The sequence below is a fragment of the Trachurus japonicus genome, chromosome 11 (genome assembly GCF_045865225.1).
Source record: "Trachurus japonicus isolate A0001 chromosome 11, Traja_1.0".
Taxonomy (NCBI): domain Eukaryota; kingdom Metazoa; phylum Chordata; class Actinopteri; order Carangiformes; family Carangidae; genus Trachurus; species Trachurus japonicus.
In genome coordinates this window covers 4,230,786-4,249,142 of record NC_140917.1, presented here as the reverse complement: position 1 = coordinate 4,249,142, position 18,357 = coordinate 4,230,786, and the positions used below count along the sequence as shown (strand labels likewise).

The following is an 18,357-nucleotide window of genomic DNA, read 5'->3' as shown; positions in this document are numbered from 1 at the left end:
AGTACGGTGTACATTTTAGGACATCCTCAGGATCAGACTTCAGTGTCAGACCTCAGATGAAAAGGTATATGGTCTGAGGAAAACCTCTGTCATACTCGCACCAAACTTCATCAGGTCTTCATCACTAAGCCTTCAGAGTTAGACTGAACGGCATCGCACGTTACGCCGTCATTTATAAACTCTCAGAATCATTCTCAACGGCATCGCACGTTACGCCGTCATTTATAAACTCTCAGAATCATTCTCAACGGCATCGCACGTTACGCCGTCATCTATAAGCTCTCAGAATCATTCTCAACGGCATCGCACGTTACGCCGTCATCTATAAGCTCTCAGAATCAGCCTGAACAGCATCGCACGTTACGCCGTGATCTATAAGCTCTCAGAATCATCCTCAACGTCATCGCACGTTACGCCGTCATTTATAAACTCTCAGAATCATTCTCAACGGCATCATGAAAAAATATGTCACAGTGTGTATCAGGACAACAGCTGATTCGCCAGCAACGACGCTGAAGTTCGCTTCCAACACACACACACACACACACACACACACACACACACACACACACACACACACACACACACACACACACACACACACACACACACACACACACACACACACACACACACCTCGATTGCCTTCGTATTATCCTCGTCTTATTTTGAAAACCGGAAGTCATCTCGCTTGGTTCTGAACTAGCGCTAGCTTTGTCGGTGGACTCGGAGCATTCGCCGTAAGTTCTATGATACGGGCGCAGTTAAAATGTTTGTGCGGCTGGCTTGACTCCGCGAAGACGAACGACGGCTCATTTGACCGCAGTACATAGGCTAACAATAAATCATTGCAACAACTGAATGACTGGCCCCTTAGGGTTCACAGCATTCTCTGGCCATTTGTATCATTTTTGAGCTGCCTAAGTGAATTTCCCTTTAGTCTATCTATCAATCTAACTATCTATCTATCTATCTATCTATCTATCTATCTATCTATCTATCTATCTATCTATCTATCTATCTATCTCCATCCATCCATCCATCCACCGTTTGAATAAAAAATTAAACTGGAACAACAGTTATTTCAAAATATAAATTCTTTATTTGAAACTGCATCTTTTATATTCATGGATTGCAGTGACGTCACGTCGAAGTGACCCCTAATACATCCATGAGTGACCCATACATGTGTATGGAAGTGACCGCTGCCGTATTTGTGTCCAATTTGACACTTCTCATCATGAGAGCATGCAAACCGCAGGATGGAAATGACAGTTTCTTGACAAAATGACAGGGTTTTTCATAGGCTACATCCTGTCTCGGTTTATTTCTCCATAATAGACAAACTCTATATTATCCCAAGTAGGACACGATTCATGAGTGAATTAATTTCATCCCATCGCAGTTATCTGATGGTGAGAGAACTTTTACATTTTTTCTCAATTGCTTTGGTGCTTTTTTCACATCACTCTTAACATTTGCACAACAGTTAGTGCATTTCTCAAAACAATTATTACCAACTGCAAAACCTAAGTGGACAACCTGCAAAAGCGCATCACTTGGTACACTTGCTCAAAATGGATAGTCCATCCCTCAAAAGCAAGTAATTATGTCAGTGAAACTGTCAGTGTCGTCAAAATGAGAAGTCCTGACATCATCGTTTTTGAAGAAGACAGTCAAATGGCTTTGTCATGTTTTCATTATGGCACTTTATTCTCTATGTGTTTTTCAATCCCAAAAAAGATACTACCTGAAAATACTCAAGACAGCACCATACACTATACAGCCATGTGAAGTAGGTCTACAGTTACACATTAGGCTACTGGATGTAGTGGAGCTACTGAATGTTTCAAATTTTTACTGCATGCTCTTTGCAATTCTTATTTGTTCACAGCATTGTGCAAAGAGTAGGATTTTCATCTTTTAGGGAAATCTTTACTGTGTTTGCTGTAATACTAGCTACAGTAGGCTACAGTAAATCTGTTCTCTTGTGAAGCTGTAAGTCTAAATGTAAATCTAAAATATGATTGTCCCACTGTGGCTTACAGGACACAATGAGCAGTGCAGATTGTTTAGTGCTGAATTACCGTCCAATGCTATAGCTACCTGTTCTTCCTTATTGCAGATGAATAGTAATTTAATTTGCAGTGTTTCTCCCAACATTTACAATGAGTTTGACAGATTTTGAAAACTAGTTCAACAATTTTCTATGTAATGACTCAAGCAATGAAATGAGGACTATTAGCCTAGTTTTTTAGGGAAAGACTATTCAGCGTTCAAAAGTATAGTTCATTTTGACTGATGTTACACACTACTCCACTCCGTGTTTATTAACACAGCAATCTGAAAAACAAAACAACAGACACTTAATTGTGACTTGTAACATTTGTTGCCAAAGTAGCGCTGGACTTCCCTCATATCCTACTGGTTGCTACGACAACGGGGGCAGCCCGGCAGCAGCAACAAGAGCGACCATGTAACGTTTAGTACAATACGACACAACCAACACGATCCAACCGTCACGAAACAACCATGTAAACAACACAAACAACAGCGACTATGTCAGCACGTAAAGACGATACATTTACAACGTCGAGATATTGACGACATACCAACAACATACAACAACGGCCGCCAAATGCAGCCACCGAACTCTCACTAACTATAACATTTCTAACACATAGTAAACACAACGAACAACACCGCGATTGAAGAGAAAATACAGAAAACAGAGAAAACATCTAGACATGGGTGCTTGTGTGGACTAACGTTAGACTCATCTGAAAAAAAAAACAACAACAGGCACTTAATTGTGGCTTGTAACATTAAGTTGCCAAAGTAGCGCTAGACTTCCCTCATATCCTACTGGTTGCTACGACAACGGGGGCCCACAGCAACCACCCATGGTTACCATGCGCCATCTACTGACGTAAGGTGGTAAACCAGGTCTGTCATTCCACACAAATACTCCAATCTATTAAAGGGATAGTTCAACATTTTGGCAAATTGGCCCATTGCCATAATCGCTATATGGCAAAACCGCTGAACGCAACGCGCATCAGCGGTTTTGTATGAATTTACCTCGAAAACGGCTCTGTTTCGTATCGTTCCGTCATTATCTCATAGCGTGGTGGTTGTGCAGGTCACAACTTGTCTACAAAAGCGCTGTGGAGTTTTGGGATGTTGAATTTGATGAGTTTAATGAGGGAAACCAAGAAATTCCGTTAGCCTCCATAGCGTAGCTCTGAGCAGCCAGCTGCTGCGCTCCGCCGTACTGAAAATGGCTTACACCTACAATTAAAGGTAATGAACCTACTGCTATGACTATAGCGATTATGGCAATGGGCCAATTTGCCAAAATGTTGAACTATCCCTTTAAAAATGTTCAGGGTGCCACACTGACATGACATTAACAAATGATAATGTTATAAGAATTTAATGAAAGAAACTTGTCCAAAAGCATTTGCTATTTGTTCAGAGGAAGGAGGAACTGCTACTATGATGTGAACAAATGACTAGGCTACATGTTGTGGAGGTTGAACTAATAGTTATGAGAACTTTCATTCTGATCTGAGAATAGCACCAAAGCGATTGGGGAAAAACTGTAGCCTATAACACTTAGGACATTACAAATGGCTTCAATGACTTCTTTGTTTGTTCAGTTTAAGTCATACGTTTCAGAGGAAAAAGTTAATGTCATTAAAAAAAAGGGATTTAATGTGTTTAAATTTGTGTTTTTATGCTGTTTCATTGAAATAAGTTAGAAGTAGGCTACAAGCCAAATTACAGTACCGCCATCTACTGGCCGATTTTGGTGCAGCGGCTAGGATTTAATATTGAATGAAACCTTTATGCAGCAATCACAAATAATCTATCATTTTATTGTCATTGCAACAATTTCTCAACTTTCGCCACCAGGCCCCAGGGGGTTCCTGCACGTGTGTGCTGAAGGTGACAGGTTAACTTGACAGTACAGTAGTTCTGTTTGTTTATCATGTCAGTTTTGTGTGTTTGTTGGGATTAAGAACATAATTCCCTGGTGATAGGCATGCTGAAAAGAAAAAAAGAGAGAGAGACGCGCCTGGGTATTGCAGCTGTAAAAAAAAAAAAAAAAAGAAGAAGAAAGAAAAGAAATATGATGTGTCGGAATGGCGGTACCAAAAAGTGTGGGATTACCGGCATGTCTAGATAGAGGGATGTCGATATAGTGGGATGTCTAAATAGAAACATAGCGGAGTAGCGGGATGTCTGAGTACCGGGCGGACCCCCCCTCGGTTTATACGTTGATATAGATGGATTATTTGTTTACCAACACGGCGGATTCGCGCTTCAGACTGCAGAAAGAATGGAGCTTAAACAACAGCGGTGACGAGGTGCTGACATAGCCAACAGCATTTTGCCAATATTTTAGAGACCCCCCCCCAAATTTCACAAATTATGTGTTCAGGGGATCTTAGACCCCCCTGGCCTCCCCGTAGTTCGCACTCTGCACACACACACACACACACACACACAGACCCTCTCTTGTCACACTCGCGCCATCCAACCATGTCAGTCAGAAAATTCCACAATATCTCGGGCTGCGTAGGTCTGGACCATCCATCCCTACTGTTATGAGTGCTGGATTCTGATTTATTTTGCATTTGATGCGGCCTCTTTTAAGTTGCATGTTCTGTCACTGCTGCAAATTTCTATTAAACTGTGCGTAATCGCGCGTAATCCTCGCCGGTGAAACACTTCGTCCATTTATGGATAAATTAGTGGAAATTAGTTAGTAGCCAACATTAACTGAGAGTTATAATAATAATCATTAAAAAAACGACATCAACATACATACACAACATTACATATGTTGAAAATAGTGTACTGTAGGCTATGGCATTGTGTGTGCCTTACAGTTTTATCAATGAATCTACACTCACTAGCCTATATGTCGGCCCGCTTCAAAACTCATTCCTGTGTGTGTGTGTGTGTGTGTGTGTGTGTGTGTGTGTGTGTGTGTGTGTGTGTGTGTGTGTGTGTGTGTGTGTGTGTGTGTGTGTGTGTGTGTGTGTGTGTGTGTGTGTGTGTGTGTGTGTGTGTGTGTGTGTGTGTGTGTGTGTGTGTTGGAAGCGAACTTCAGCGTCGTTGCTGGCGAATCAGCTGCTGTCCTGATACACACTGTGACATATTTTTTCATGATGCCGTTTAGGCTGATTCTGAGAGTTTATAAATGACGGCGTAACGTGCGATGCCGTTGAGAATGATTCTGAGAGTTTATAAATGACGGCGTAACGTGTGAGGCCGTTCATGATGATTCTGAGAGCTTATAAATGACGGCGTAACGTGCGATGCCGTTGAGAATGATTCTGAGAGTTTATAAATGACGGCGTAACGTGCGATGCCGTTGAGAATGATTCTGAGAGTTTATAAATGACGGCGTAACGTGTGAGGCCGTTCATGATGATTCTGAGAGCTTATAAATGACGGCGTAACGTGCGATGCCGTTGAGAATGATTCTGAGAGTTTATAAATGACGGCGTAACGTGCGATGCCGTTGAGAATGATTCTGAGAGCTTATAAATGACGGCGTAACGTGCGATGCCGTTGAGAATGATTCTGAGAGCTTATAAATGACGGCGTAACGTGCGATGCCGTTGAGAATGATTCTGAGAGCTTATAAATGACGGCGTAACGTGCGATGCCGTTGAGAATGATTCTGAGAGTTTATAAATGACGGCGTAACGTGTGAGGCCGTTCATGATGATTCTGAGAGCTTATAGATGACGGCGTAACGTGCGATGCCGTTGAGAATGATTCTGAGAGCTTATAAATGACGGCGTAACGTGTGAGGCCGTTGAGAATGATTCTGAGAGTTTATAAATGACGGCGTAACGTGCGATGCCGTTCAGTCTAACTCTGAAGGCTTAGTGATGAAGACCTGATGAAGTTTGGTGCGAGTATGACAGAGGTTTTCCTCAGACCATATACCTTTTCATCTGAGGTCTGACACTGAAGTCTGATCCTGAGGATGTCCTAAAATGTACACCGTACCAGAGGGGAGGAGGTTGTGGTTCATCTCTGTATAACAAATGTCTTTGATATTCATAAAAGTACATTTTCTAAGAAAACCCCTTGCTTTTATATTTTTCCAAAAGAAATGGAACTTTATTTAAGCTAATCACCAAATCAGCAAATGAAAGGGCTATTAAAACCATAGACTTTTGTAATATGTATAAGCTTGTTGTATAATGAACATCACCCCTGGCACATGTTCTCAGTTTGTATTTATGTCAACTCTTTTTAAATAAAGCAGTTGAAAAAGAAATCTTTATTTATGTTCAACAATAAATAAAAGCATAATAGTAGATAAATAATATAAACAATCAGACATTTCCCAATTGCAATACATAAATGAAATAATTATATTAAAAAAAAGAGACAAAAATAGTAATAAACAAAATAAAATGTTCAGAAATGATGATAAAATAAAGAAATATTAAAATTCGATAGATAAGAATAAGAGAAGCTAAAGTGGCAGAAAATCTGAAATAAGGATTCATGGGCTGATGAACATTTCTTCTTATTATCATCATCAATATATTTCAGAGACTCAAAATAAAGTTTCAGTTCAATTAAAAGCAACAAAAAGAATAATGGGGTTGGTTGTTTGACATAAAATAAAAGGGTTAACAATGTTGTGTTTATTATTTTGAGAGAAAAAAATCTAAAATAATGTCTTTGTCAATATAACAAATTATCTAGTGTATTATTGTCATTAGGTTTATGACGGTGTCAGTAATTATTAATGGATGTATTATTTATAAGATTATTAATTCAAAATATGGATATAAATATAAATACAGAGACTGCTTGCTGAAAAACTGTCCCTGAAGGCAACGCACATCTGCGGTTTTGCATGAATTTCCCTCTAAAACAACTCTGTGTGGTAACGTCGTGTTATTATCTCATAGCGTGGTGAATGTGCAGGTCACAACTTGTCCACCAGAGCGTTGTGGAGTTGTTGGATTGTGTATTTGATGTTTGATGAGGGAAACCAAGAACCAAGAAATCCCATGAGCCTCCGTAGCGTAGCTCTGAGCAGCTCACGGCTCTGCTCCGCCGTTCTAAAAATAGCTTGCACCGACAATTAAAGGTAACGAACCTACTGCTATGACTATAGGGATTATGGCAAAGGGCCAATTTGCCAAAATGTTGAACTATCCCTTTAAGTGTAGTGAATCCTGTGGTGTTGTTTCCAGTCTGTGATGTAAACTGTTGTGTGTCTGGTTTCTGGTTCAGGCTGGAATCTTCCCGCCTACCTCTCGGTGCTGATCGCCTTCGGGAACCTGGGTCCGATAGCGGTGACGGTCACGCACCACTGCGCTCCGGGGCGGCTGAACGAGCGCCTGGTGATCCACGGCGTCCAGGCGCTGGCGGTGGTGGCGTCGGCGTTCCTGGCCGTGTTCTGGTCGCACACGGTCGCGGTGGCCGGGGCGGAGCGGTCGCTGCCCTTCCTGCTGCTCGCCTTCGTGCTGTCGCTGGTCTGCTGCACGTCCAACGTCACCTTCCTGCCCTTCATGTTCAGCTACCCGCCGCAGTACATCCGCACCTTCTTCATCGGCCAGGGCCTGAGCGCCTTGTTCCCGTGCGTGGTGGCGCTGGGCCAGGGCGTGGGGAAGCTCGAGTGCAAGACGGTCAACGGCACGGTGCGGCCGCGCCACCTGAAGGAGAACTTCCCCGCGCAGAACTTCTTCTGGTTCCTGTTCGTCATGCTGTCGGTGTCGGCCGCGAGCTTCCTGGCGTTGACGCGGAGACGGACGGGGACGGGGGAGCAGCAGCAGGACGACGCAGCAGCGCCGGTGTCCGATAAGGCCGAGGCGGCGGCGGCGGCCAAGGCGGACAATGGGGAGGAGACTCACCCACTGCAAAACGGAGGAACGCCGGTGTCAGAGGATCAGGTGCAGGTACAGTTTGCCGAGCTTCTCGTCCTGGACGGAGTGAATCAACATCTTGAATTACTCAAAACACACGCAAGACTTTTATTTGTTTTTAAAGCAGAAGTAAGCGATATTTTTGTGTTAATATAAGTCTTAAATAGTTCTATTTTCCAACAGCAATCACTTCTATAGAGTGTTTGGTCTGAAACACGGGTCTGTCAGTCACTCTGCTCTGCTGTAAGCCGAGGAGAAAACTTTCCTTGTATCCTACAACCTTTATCCAATGAGGAGAGAGAACGGCATAAAGGGGCGGTCCTCTCTGTGTGTGCAGCCAAGGGATGCGCGTGAATGTGGTGACGTAGGGACGAGGGCGGGGGCTGCTAACTCCATCGGCTGACAGGAAGTTAGCCAAAACCACCGGATCGCTTACTTCTGCTTTAATAAGATGCAGCTCCACATTTTAAAGCAGAACTATGCAAGTCGGCCGGAAATAGCTCGCTCCTTCGTTGGTTTCTCTTTTTTTCCCTCTCCGGAGCTCCCCCACAGTTCTGGGAGGCACATGTCACTGTCGTAAAAAAAAAAAAAAAAAAAAACTCGCCGCCGCCACCTCCTCCACCCCCCCTACACGTGCTTGTGTTTACTGCTGTTTGCTAAGCCCTGCTAACACGGAGCTAATGCTAACACGGAGCTAATGCTAACACGGAGCTAATGCTAACACGGAGCTAACGCTAACACGGAGCTAACGCTAATACAGCCACACACAGGCACAAAGACACAGACATACACACATATGAATAAAGGTTCCAAAACGCGAAGGTGTGTGTGTGTGTGTGTGTCATGATGTATTACATTATCTTAGACCCATGGTGTGTGTATCTGTGTTAGCATTAGCTCCCCGTTAGCCACAAGCTGAACTTCATCAGTAAACATTTCATGTTTCCATGGTTTCCTCCGACTTTCCGAACTAAAACCAATCACGATTCGTGACATGCATGACGTCATATGCGTTCTTATCTCGTACTGCCGTAAGGCAGTTTCTCGCGATAGTTCTATCCATTGACGAGATTTGTAACACCGAGACGGACGACTGATCTTGCAAGTGCGGTTTTCAGCCAGTGGGGGGGGTGAGCGCATTGGCCTAGACCCCATTCACTTCATAACAGGTCACTCAACCATCACAGTGACTCTGAGCCACAATAATTACAGCCCAAATCCTGCATAGTTCTGCTTTAATCAACCATCCTTTTAGTTCAGGGGCCACAAACAGCGCAATTTGATCTCAAATGGAGTATCTCGGCACAGGTTTTGACTTTAAACTGAAATTCAGTGAGAATACTGAGGCATCATTAAGCGAGCAGCAAATCAAAGAGTTCATCTGCTGAGGAAACTGAACTGTTCTGGTGTCTTGTCAGGATATTTTATGAACCTCTTTTACATTTTCTTTTAAATGTTCCAATAGAATAGTTCGCCAAAACGATCACCTGCTTCACTGTGACTTAACAGTCCTGCCCTCAGGCCAGTGTCTTTCAACTTCAACTTTCAACTTTATTGTCCCCAAAGGGAAATTCATGTTGCAGAAAGGCAAAAAAACACAGATCATATAGAGCACATCCACACAAACTCTACACAACATTGAACAACACTGAAATGGCAGGTACCCCAGAGGGCAAACTGGGAGCTGTTCCATACAATCAAGAAAAAATAAAAAAATAAATGAGCAAATGGAGTGTATCATAACTGTTTAGTATTTATTTAAATTAAGATGGGTAATGGCTTGTGTTATGAATGAGTTTTTCAGTTGATTTGGCTTTTGGCAATCTGAATCTCCTGCCAGAGGGAAGGAGCTCAAACTCGGAGGAGCTGTGTTACTGTGAACATGCACGCAAAACAAATTGTTATGCACATTCTTTTATTCCTTTGGCCATAAAGCTGCGTTCACATGGAGTCTGGCAGACGGCAGTCGATTTCTCTTGATATCACATTGCAAACTGAAACTTATGTTAGATTTCCTCAAAAAACATCACATCTGATTGTGAATTCCGTGGATTATCAAAATAGTTGAATTTAATAATTGTTGCGTCTCTAATCTACTTGCACATGTACAACCAGTAAATTTGCTGGAGTTTTTTTTAACGCTGATGAAACGTGGAAGTCGCGACTCCAGAGAATCTGTAATCTGTCATTACAGGTGTCAGGCCGATGTGTCTGTGAGGAAAAAGGAAATGTGAATATTTGCTTTGCAAGTCGATTTACAGTGTTAGCCCCTAAATTTTCTGCTCATGCTCGTGGCCACTGTGCTCCGAGTAAATAAAACTTGTCTGGAACCATGTGACGCCACATTATGTAATAATGTAATACATTTTCACCTCATAATGTAATAACACCACATCTTGTAAAATTTGCCACATTTGTAATAATATTCTTAAACGCAATGTTTAACAAACTTTATCGCATTTTATAATAAGTTGTTGCATAATGCATCAAATTATTACAAAATGTGGATGTTGCACTTTTTTTTTAATGAAAAAAATGTAATAATTCGGTGCATTATGTAACAACTTATTACAAAATGCAGCGTTATGACATTATGAGATGAAAATTTATTACATAATGCGGCGCTACAGACCTGGAATTAAAGCAGAAGTAAGCGATCCGGTGGTTTTGTCTAACTTCTTGTCAGCCGATGGAGTTAGCAGTCCCCGCCCTCGTCCCTACGTCACCACATTCACGCGCATCCCTTGGCTGCACACACAGAGAGGACCGCCCTTTTATGCCGTTCTCTCTCCTCATTGGATAAAGGTTGTAGGATACAAGGAAAGTTTTCTCCTGGGCTTACAGCAGAGCAGAGTGACAGACAGACCCGTGTTTCAGACCAAACACTCTATAGAAGTGATTGCTGTCGGAAGATACAACTATTTAAGACTTATATTAACACAAATATTCCGCTTACTTCTGCTTTAACCCTTCTGGGATTAATAAAGTATTCTTTGTCTCAGGTGGAGGAGGCGTCGGCGCAGGCTCAGACCTTCTGGACGCCTCGTAACATCTACCTGCTGCTGCTGCTCGCTGTCTCCAACGCGCTGACCAACGGCGTGCTGCCGTCGGTGCAGAGCTTCTCCTGTCTGCCCTACGGCACCATGACCTTCCACCTCTCCGTGGTGCTGGGGAACATCGCCAACCCGCTGGCCTGCTTCCTCGCCATGTTCGTCATCCTCAGGTGAGAGACGCTTCGTCTTCACGCCGCAGCGCCACCGTGTGTTTGTTTTAGTAGTATTTTTGTAATAGTAGCATTTTTTTTAAAGTGGGGTTGTATGATCTACAAATAGCCCCTAAGTACTTTAATTGCAGTAGAAGACTCTCTGCACTCCTCCCGTTAGCAACGCCAGCCCATAATAGCCCTGCCCAGAGATTTACAACATACATTGTTGTGAATGGACCCAAAGAAACAGCCTATTTTCGTGGCCTAAAAGAGGTTTTACCTGAAAAAAAAAAACACAGTTCCATTTTTCGCTATGATATAATTTTTTCCAGCCCCTCAAAGTGCAGGAAAAACACAGTTTTTATTTGGACCTAACCAACTGCTGATCGGCGGGCGCTAACCCTGGGCGGAGGGATACGTGAGTTGGTTAGGTCCAAATAAAAACTGTGTTTTTCCTGCACTTTGAAGGGCTGGAAAAAATTATATTATAGCGAACAATGGAACTGTGTATTTTTTTTTCAGGTAAAACCTCTTTTAGGCCGTGAAAATAGGCCGTTTCTTTGGGTCCATTCACAACACTGTATGTTGTAAATCTCTGGGCAGGGCTATTATGGGCTGGCGTTGCTAACGGGAGGAGTGCAGAGAGTCTTCTACTGCAATTAAAGTACTTAGGGGCTATTTGGAGATCATACAACCCCATTTCCCTTTAACCTCTGACGGTTCTGACGGTTCCTCCCGTGTTCGTCCAGGTCCTCCTCAGGTCTGGGCTTCCTGTCTGTAGCCGGCGGCGTGTTCGCTGCTTATCTCATGGCGTTGGCAGCTCGCAGCCCCTGCCCGCCGCTCCTGGGAAACCCCACTGGTGTAGCGTTAGTGGTGAGTGTTGATTATCACTTATTTGATTCTTTTCCCTTAAAGTTTGAGAGTTTCTTTTTTTATTCAACAAAAGAGCTCAGTTACCTAAAGTTAAAGTTTGTTCACATAAAACTTAGAAACATTTAAATGAACATAAGAATTATCTCATTAACCCTTTACCTACTGATGCTAAAAATGGCCATATTATGGCTATAAAATGTTCAGAAAAGTCCCCGTTTCTGTGCTTTGAGCCTCTTTTTCCAGGAGTACTTAAAAACTTGAATCTTTAACATTTGGTAAATTTAACTTGGAAGTATTAGCAGAAAAACACAAAAACTTTTTTGAAGGTAAAGTTCAGAAAAATACTGTTACTGTACATGAAGTTGGGACTTGCACTTTTTTTTAATTTTTTTTTTTTAATCTAGGGCTTTGGATTGACAAAGTGAAAAAGTGCAAAACTAAACTATATACAATACAACACACTCTCTCACTATTTGTCTTCAAAAAACACCACAGGATCACGCTGTGTCTCTTTACAGCTTTCACTTCTCCACTCCAGCTGTGTCAGTTTCCTTCCTTTCAAAATAGAATTGCGAAAATGACGTTTATATAGACGGATAGCAGCACAACTTCTCTGCTCTCCGTCAGCGTTGGAATTTTTCTGATTGGACAAACTATGACAGAGTTACAGTAATAATACTCTGCACATAGCCAGTAGTGCTGTAGGTAAGGGGTTAAAGTATAAATGTACAAGATCACACGTCTGAGTATGAATTTTAGTTCTTTATGTGTCATACACCAGTTAAGGTGCCCTTTAGTTAAGGGCTTACAAGACACAGATTTCATACTCATAGCCAGCAAACATACGGTATTCAACATAATACAAACAAAACCAAACCACATAGATTGGACATTTCAAGTAGAATTCACACAAATAATTCATTCTTTCTTAATTTCCAAGCACTTGTTATGAAAGTAGCTATAGTAAAGACCTCTTCTCTGAAAAACCATTCCAACTTAACCTCATCTTCAGTCCAAAACAACTCGGGTTTCACACTCTGCATCTTCTGAAATAAAAACTGCCTGTATTACGTCGTATAATGGACAATGAAGTACAGAGTTAAACCTCCTTCTGTTGCCAGAGGGAGAATCCCAGACCGCAGCCGAGCACATAGAGATCTTCTGTCCAGTGATGAGGTCACATCGCGTTCTGGACAGTAAACATTTTTCAACTGGTTTAAACCAAATGTCAATAGTTAATTTTTCATTCTTTATACTCTTACTCTTCTTTATACTACTTAATAACTTATGCTTTACAAAACTGACACGACATTGCAAACCATTTATGAAGATGTGTTGTTGATCCGTTTGGTTGAAGACAGCAGTCATTTCAGAGTGAAATGCAGTTATAGGCTGCATTTTGGGACCTGACAGTTTTGTTTCTTGGTCCTTTAAATGTGAACTCTGAGGGTGTTTGAATAGATTAGAGAGTGAAACATGAAGCAAACGACAAATATAAATGTTATTTTTCCATGTACAAAGCAAAAATAGCAAATAATGAACATAATTAACCTCTTTTTACACTGTAAACTGTCGATTAAAGCACATTTGTAATTGATTCCTGTTGTGTTCCTATCAGTTCCTTTCATGTGCATCATCCATACATCCGGCACCAGATTTTAAAGGGACATTGTGTAACTTCTCCTGTTATCTATTCACGAAAATCGATTATTTCATTCAAAAATCTGTTTTTCATTAGTCAGTAACCCCCCCCCATTTTTAGTCTGCATTTTTAACATTTATCTGCACACAAATACTGTAGGAGCCTATACATTAACATACTCCATTATAAAGTGAACTTAAACCTTTTTCAAAACCTGTACTCTCTGTATGTAAAAAAAAAAAAAAGGCTAACAAATGCACATTGCACAATATTTAAAAAAAAGAAGAAAAAAAAAAAGATATTGCGATATTTATGTGAATCGATTTTTTCTCCCACCCCTAGAAAATACGATGGAGTTGCTTTTGATACACAACCGCAACGCTAGATGGGAGGAATTCCTACACAATGTCCCTTTAAAAGTTCGACTCTGACTCACTATGTAACGTGTTTGCGCCCCCCGCAGGTCGTCTCGTGGATCGTCTTCACCGGCGTCTTCTCCTACTTGAAGGTGGTGATCGGGACGCTGCTGCACGAGGCCGGCCACGCCGCGCTGCTCTGGTGCGGCATCTCCATCCAGGCCGGATCGCTGGTCGGAGCGCTCGCCATGTTCCCGCTCGTCAACGTCTACCAGGTGTTCGCCAGGGGGCAGGAGTGTGTGGACAACTGCAGCAGCTAACACACACACACACACACACACAGCTCCCATCATTCCTCCAGGGGAACAGACTGTTGTTTTGTGGAGGAAGCAGCACCAGATCGGTTTTCCTCGAGGAACCCCCGAGGCGTCCTTTTTCCTTTTCCTTACCCAGAAGCCTCTGGGGCTGTGGAGGCAAAACACATTCCCTCACAACGGGAACATTGTTGTTGTTGCTGTTTCTTCTGCTGCAAAACTAAAAACACGATGCAGTAAAAACCACGAGTGCTTTAGTCGTTCACGGAGGCGACGGCAGCAGCTGCTGATGGATCATGTGAAGTTTTTCACTCAGGAACTTAACCATCGTTAATTTATTAATTTACGCTTGATGCTAATTAATGAGGAAGATTCACAAACTACCGTCTAAGATAAGAAGTGCTTTTTTTTCTTCTTTTTTTGTGTTGTTGTTTTTTAATCGTCCGTCTACCTCTCTTACCCCTTTGATTCCGTATTAACATGAAATGAATCATAAGCAGCTTCATCGTCATTCGTCAGGTTCAGGTCAGAGATATGAAAATGTGCTGCAGTGACGTGAAACACTGTTGTAGTTGTGCCAAAGCTGAGAAATGCTGAAATGTTAACTAATTTAACACAGTTTTTGCTTTTGTTTTCTCAACTTTTACACAATAATTTAAAATGTAATGTTAACACTTTATAATTAGTACACACTATTAAGCATTAGTTAAGCTTTAAAGTCCCTACAAGGAACTTTTAACTGGATATGATGAAAAAGTCTCTGGTTTCTGCTGGTGTCTCTGTTTGACCTGCAACAGCTAATGAGCCCATCAGTGTGAAGCTGTTTCTAAATAGTAGGGCTGTCACTTTTTATTCAGTATTCGAATATTCATTCGAACGTGGGGTTAAAAGTTCATTTTCAAGCGGTAATGACCTGCTCGAAATGTAGGCTGCAGTGCCTGCATAGCGCCAGGGACACACTGGATGCGGAAGCGCTGGGAAGCGGAGCCAGTTTCCTTTCGGCGCCCATATTAACCGCTGGTGTCGTGTCGCGGCGTGCACCTCCACGGCCGGCTCGCGCCCTGCAGCGATCGTTCTGGCGTCTGGTCTATTTAATGCGCGAGCCACGAGCGATCGCGTCAAGCTGGGCAGGAAGTCAAACATGAAACAACGAGAGAATCCGGTCAGTTTTCAAAATAAATTTTTGTTTTTTGTTTTTTTGTTTTGTTCTCTTTCTTTTTTTTGTTGTTTTCAGCCTCTGTGAGTTTGACTTTGTGTTGCTTTTAGCATGAAAGGTGCCATATAAATAAATACAATTTGAATTTGAATTAAAATTTGAATAAAACACAGTGATTGTGTGCGGCGGGGCATGGGGGTGTATTTGAATTTATCCGAACGAATTACGGGTAATTTGATATTCGTCCGAACCTAATTTGTCCGCGGTCCTCTATGAAGAATGCAACCATTGCATCCACATGTTTTGCCCATGGTTTTGCCCTTTTTGCGGAGCCGGACTCGTCATCAACAGCGCAGCATCACCTAGACTACAGGGAGCGCGGACAGCTGATCTCTTGACTCTGTCGCCTGTCAGCATGCGCGCACGCTCCCGTCACATGTGAAGCAGAAAGAGGGTCAAGTAGCTATCCCATTTAGAAAAAGTGGATTTGTTTTATTTAAAATATTTTATTTCATTAGGGGAAAAGTGGCACTTTCTGCTGTTTTTTTTAATAGGAAATATTGAAAGACAAAATGCAATTTACACATGGAAATCCCACAAGCCCCGCCCCCTCGACATTTCGACACTCCATTTTTTTTGTCGAGGGGAGCATGTGTCGATTTTTTGTCGATTTGTCGACAAAAAGTCCCATCCCTAGTGTGTACTTATTGTAAAGTGTTACCAATGTAATTAATTAACTGTTTTTAAAACTCAGCGGTGTCGTGGTGTGTTGCCTTAAGGGAACAATATCAGGCCTCCGTAAACAGGACAATTCAGAGTTTTATTTTGGTAAACAAGGGATTTTGTTCTCATTTGATGATGATGATGATGATGATGTGTATCTTTGACATTTGGCACTAATATAACACCACGTGAAGCGATTCAGCTGTTAATGATGCTGCTACAGACCATAACACTAACTAAACTCATCACAAGTTTACAGAGGAAAAACAAACCTGTTTGAGTTGATCGATCATCTGTTTCATTTAGATTTTTACAAGAACTGATTATTATTTGAACCGTTTTGATAACGTACTGTTGATTTTTTTATTTTTTTTATTATTGATTGATTGTTATGTACATTGTCATATGACATGAAATGATGTATGGATGCTGGTGAACAGTAAAGATTTGTTCAAAATGTCCTGAAGCTGTTGTTTTCAGTGGAGCTCAACTATTAACATACTGACTATGGGATGTCAGCTGAAACACAATACGGACCTCTGCAATGAAAAACAAACCAATTATCAGTTAACATGTGATTTTTACTCCAATAATCGATAATTATAACTAACTTCTTATAAGATTTAGTTTCTGTTTAGTGAAAAAAAACATTAAAGGGATAGTTCAACATTTTGTCAAATTGGCCCATTGCCATAATCCCTATAGTCATAGCAGTAGGTTCGTTACCTTTAATTGTCGGTGCAAGCTATTTTTAGAACGGCGGAGCAGAGCCGTGAGCTGCTCAGAGCTACGCTACGGAGGCTCATTATGGGATTTCTTGGTTTCCCTCATCAAACTCATCAAATACACAATCCAACAACTCCACAACGCTCTGGTGGACAAGTTGTGACCTGCACATTCACCACGCTATGAGATAATAACACAACGTTACCAGACAGAGTTGTTTTAGAGGGAAATGCAGAGACTGATGATGAAAAACTGTCCCTGAAGGCAACGTGCATCAGTGGTTTCGCATGAATTTCCCTCTAAAACAACTCTGTGTGGTAACGTTGTGTTATTATCTCATAGCGTGGTGAATGTGCAGGTCAAAACTTGCCAAAATGTTGAACTATCCCTTTAAAAAAAAAAGTTAGTAATGTAATTTTAAAAAAAAATATATTATTATAATCTGTAGGATTAAAGTTGGAAGACTGAAGATTGAGTTTTTTTATTGAGTTACTTCATCTTTGAATGTATTTTGTTTTAGTTTTAACCTAAACTTTTTATCTATTGTGAAAATTCAGATAAAAAAGTTTTAATTGTCGAAAAAGAATTACTTATATTTTACTAATAATAAAATGTAGGGGGAAAAAAACACATTTTCTCACTCTTGATCAGGAAATTGAGCATAAATAGATAGAAAATGGTAGAAAACTGACAGTTTTATATTTATTATACACATTCATCTACAAACATGAACATTTGGTTCCTTGCACAGGATAGACAGAGGCGTTCTATCTTTTCTTTTATATGAAGGAACATGTTTCATACATGTGATTCTCTTTAAATGGGGGTTTGTGATGTGTTTTCCATCATAATTGAGCAGTTACACAACGCAGCAGTGTAAAAAAACAAACCTCCTCTCTCATGTTCACCTCTGCTCCCGTGATCCCCTTAAGCAGAATTAATGAATTCTGTAGATTCTTGACCGGTTCTCGTTTGTTCCTTCAGGGACAAAGACGATCGGCTGAAGGTCGCGTCATGTGATGCTCGCTGAAGAAAAAAGGTCAAGACAATGATCAGTTAAAAAACAAACCCAAACCCAAACCTGTGTCATGGTTGGCTACAGGATCTCACACCCACCGAGTCCGAGGAGGGTTTTAATCCCTCGACGCTCGCACGCGTTGCTGCACAGGACTTTGGCTTCTCTGCAGAAACACACAACTCTGCAGCAGCATGTGAGTATCTGCAGCGCTGCACACCTGCACGCTCTCATTTATCAATATTTACTATAATATTAACTTTGTTATTACTGTTATTGCTGCTATTATGTTTATTATTATTTGTCATTGTAGTTGAACTGTGTGTATTGGTATTTATCTCTGGTTGTTGCTGCATAAAGATTACCTTAACTTAACTTTAATTATCATAATTTAATGGTCTGAAAAGATGTTGCTTTAAGTTTCTGTTTTGTTG

At 41.4% G+C, this 18,357-nt stretch overlaps 3 protein-coding genes across 3 annotated transcripts in view; 2 read left to right on the top strand and 1 right to left on the bottom strand.

The window, feature by feature from the left end:
* The window catches only part of fbxl6 (F-box and leucine-rich repeat protein 6), a 25,547-nt gene extending 14,564 nt beyond the window's left edge, over positions 1-10,983 (bottom strand). Inside the window, exon 1 of the mRNA XM_085790720.1 lies at positions 10,970-10,983. The gene's annotated coding sequence lies outside the window, so the exon portion shown is untranslated. The remainder of the gene's footprint in view (positions 1-10,969) is intronic.
* The window catches only part of slc52a2 (solute carrier family 52 member 2), a 15,448-nt gene extending 517 nt beyond the window's left edge, over positions 1-14,931 (top strand). The window contains exons 2-5 of the mRNA XM_085790721.1: positions 7,282-7,946; positions 10,916-11,136; positions 11,868-11,991; positions 14,097-14,931. Coding sequence (XP_085646847.1) covers positions 7,282-7,946; positions 10,916-11,136; positions 11,868-11,991; positions 14,097-14,309 — 1,223 coding nt within the window. The 3' untranslated portion in view covers positions 14,310-14,931. The remainder of the gene's footprint in view (positions 1-7,281; positions 7,947-10,915; positions 11,137-11,867; positions 11,992-14,096) is intronic.
* Positions 1-18,357, top strand: part of mbpa (myelin basic protein a) — a 354,691-nt gene that overhangs the window by 36,752 nt on the left and 299,582 nt on the right. The window lies entirely within an intron of this gene.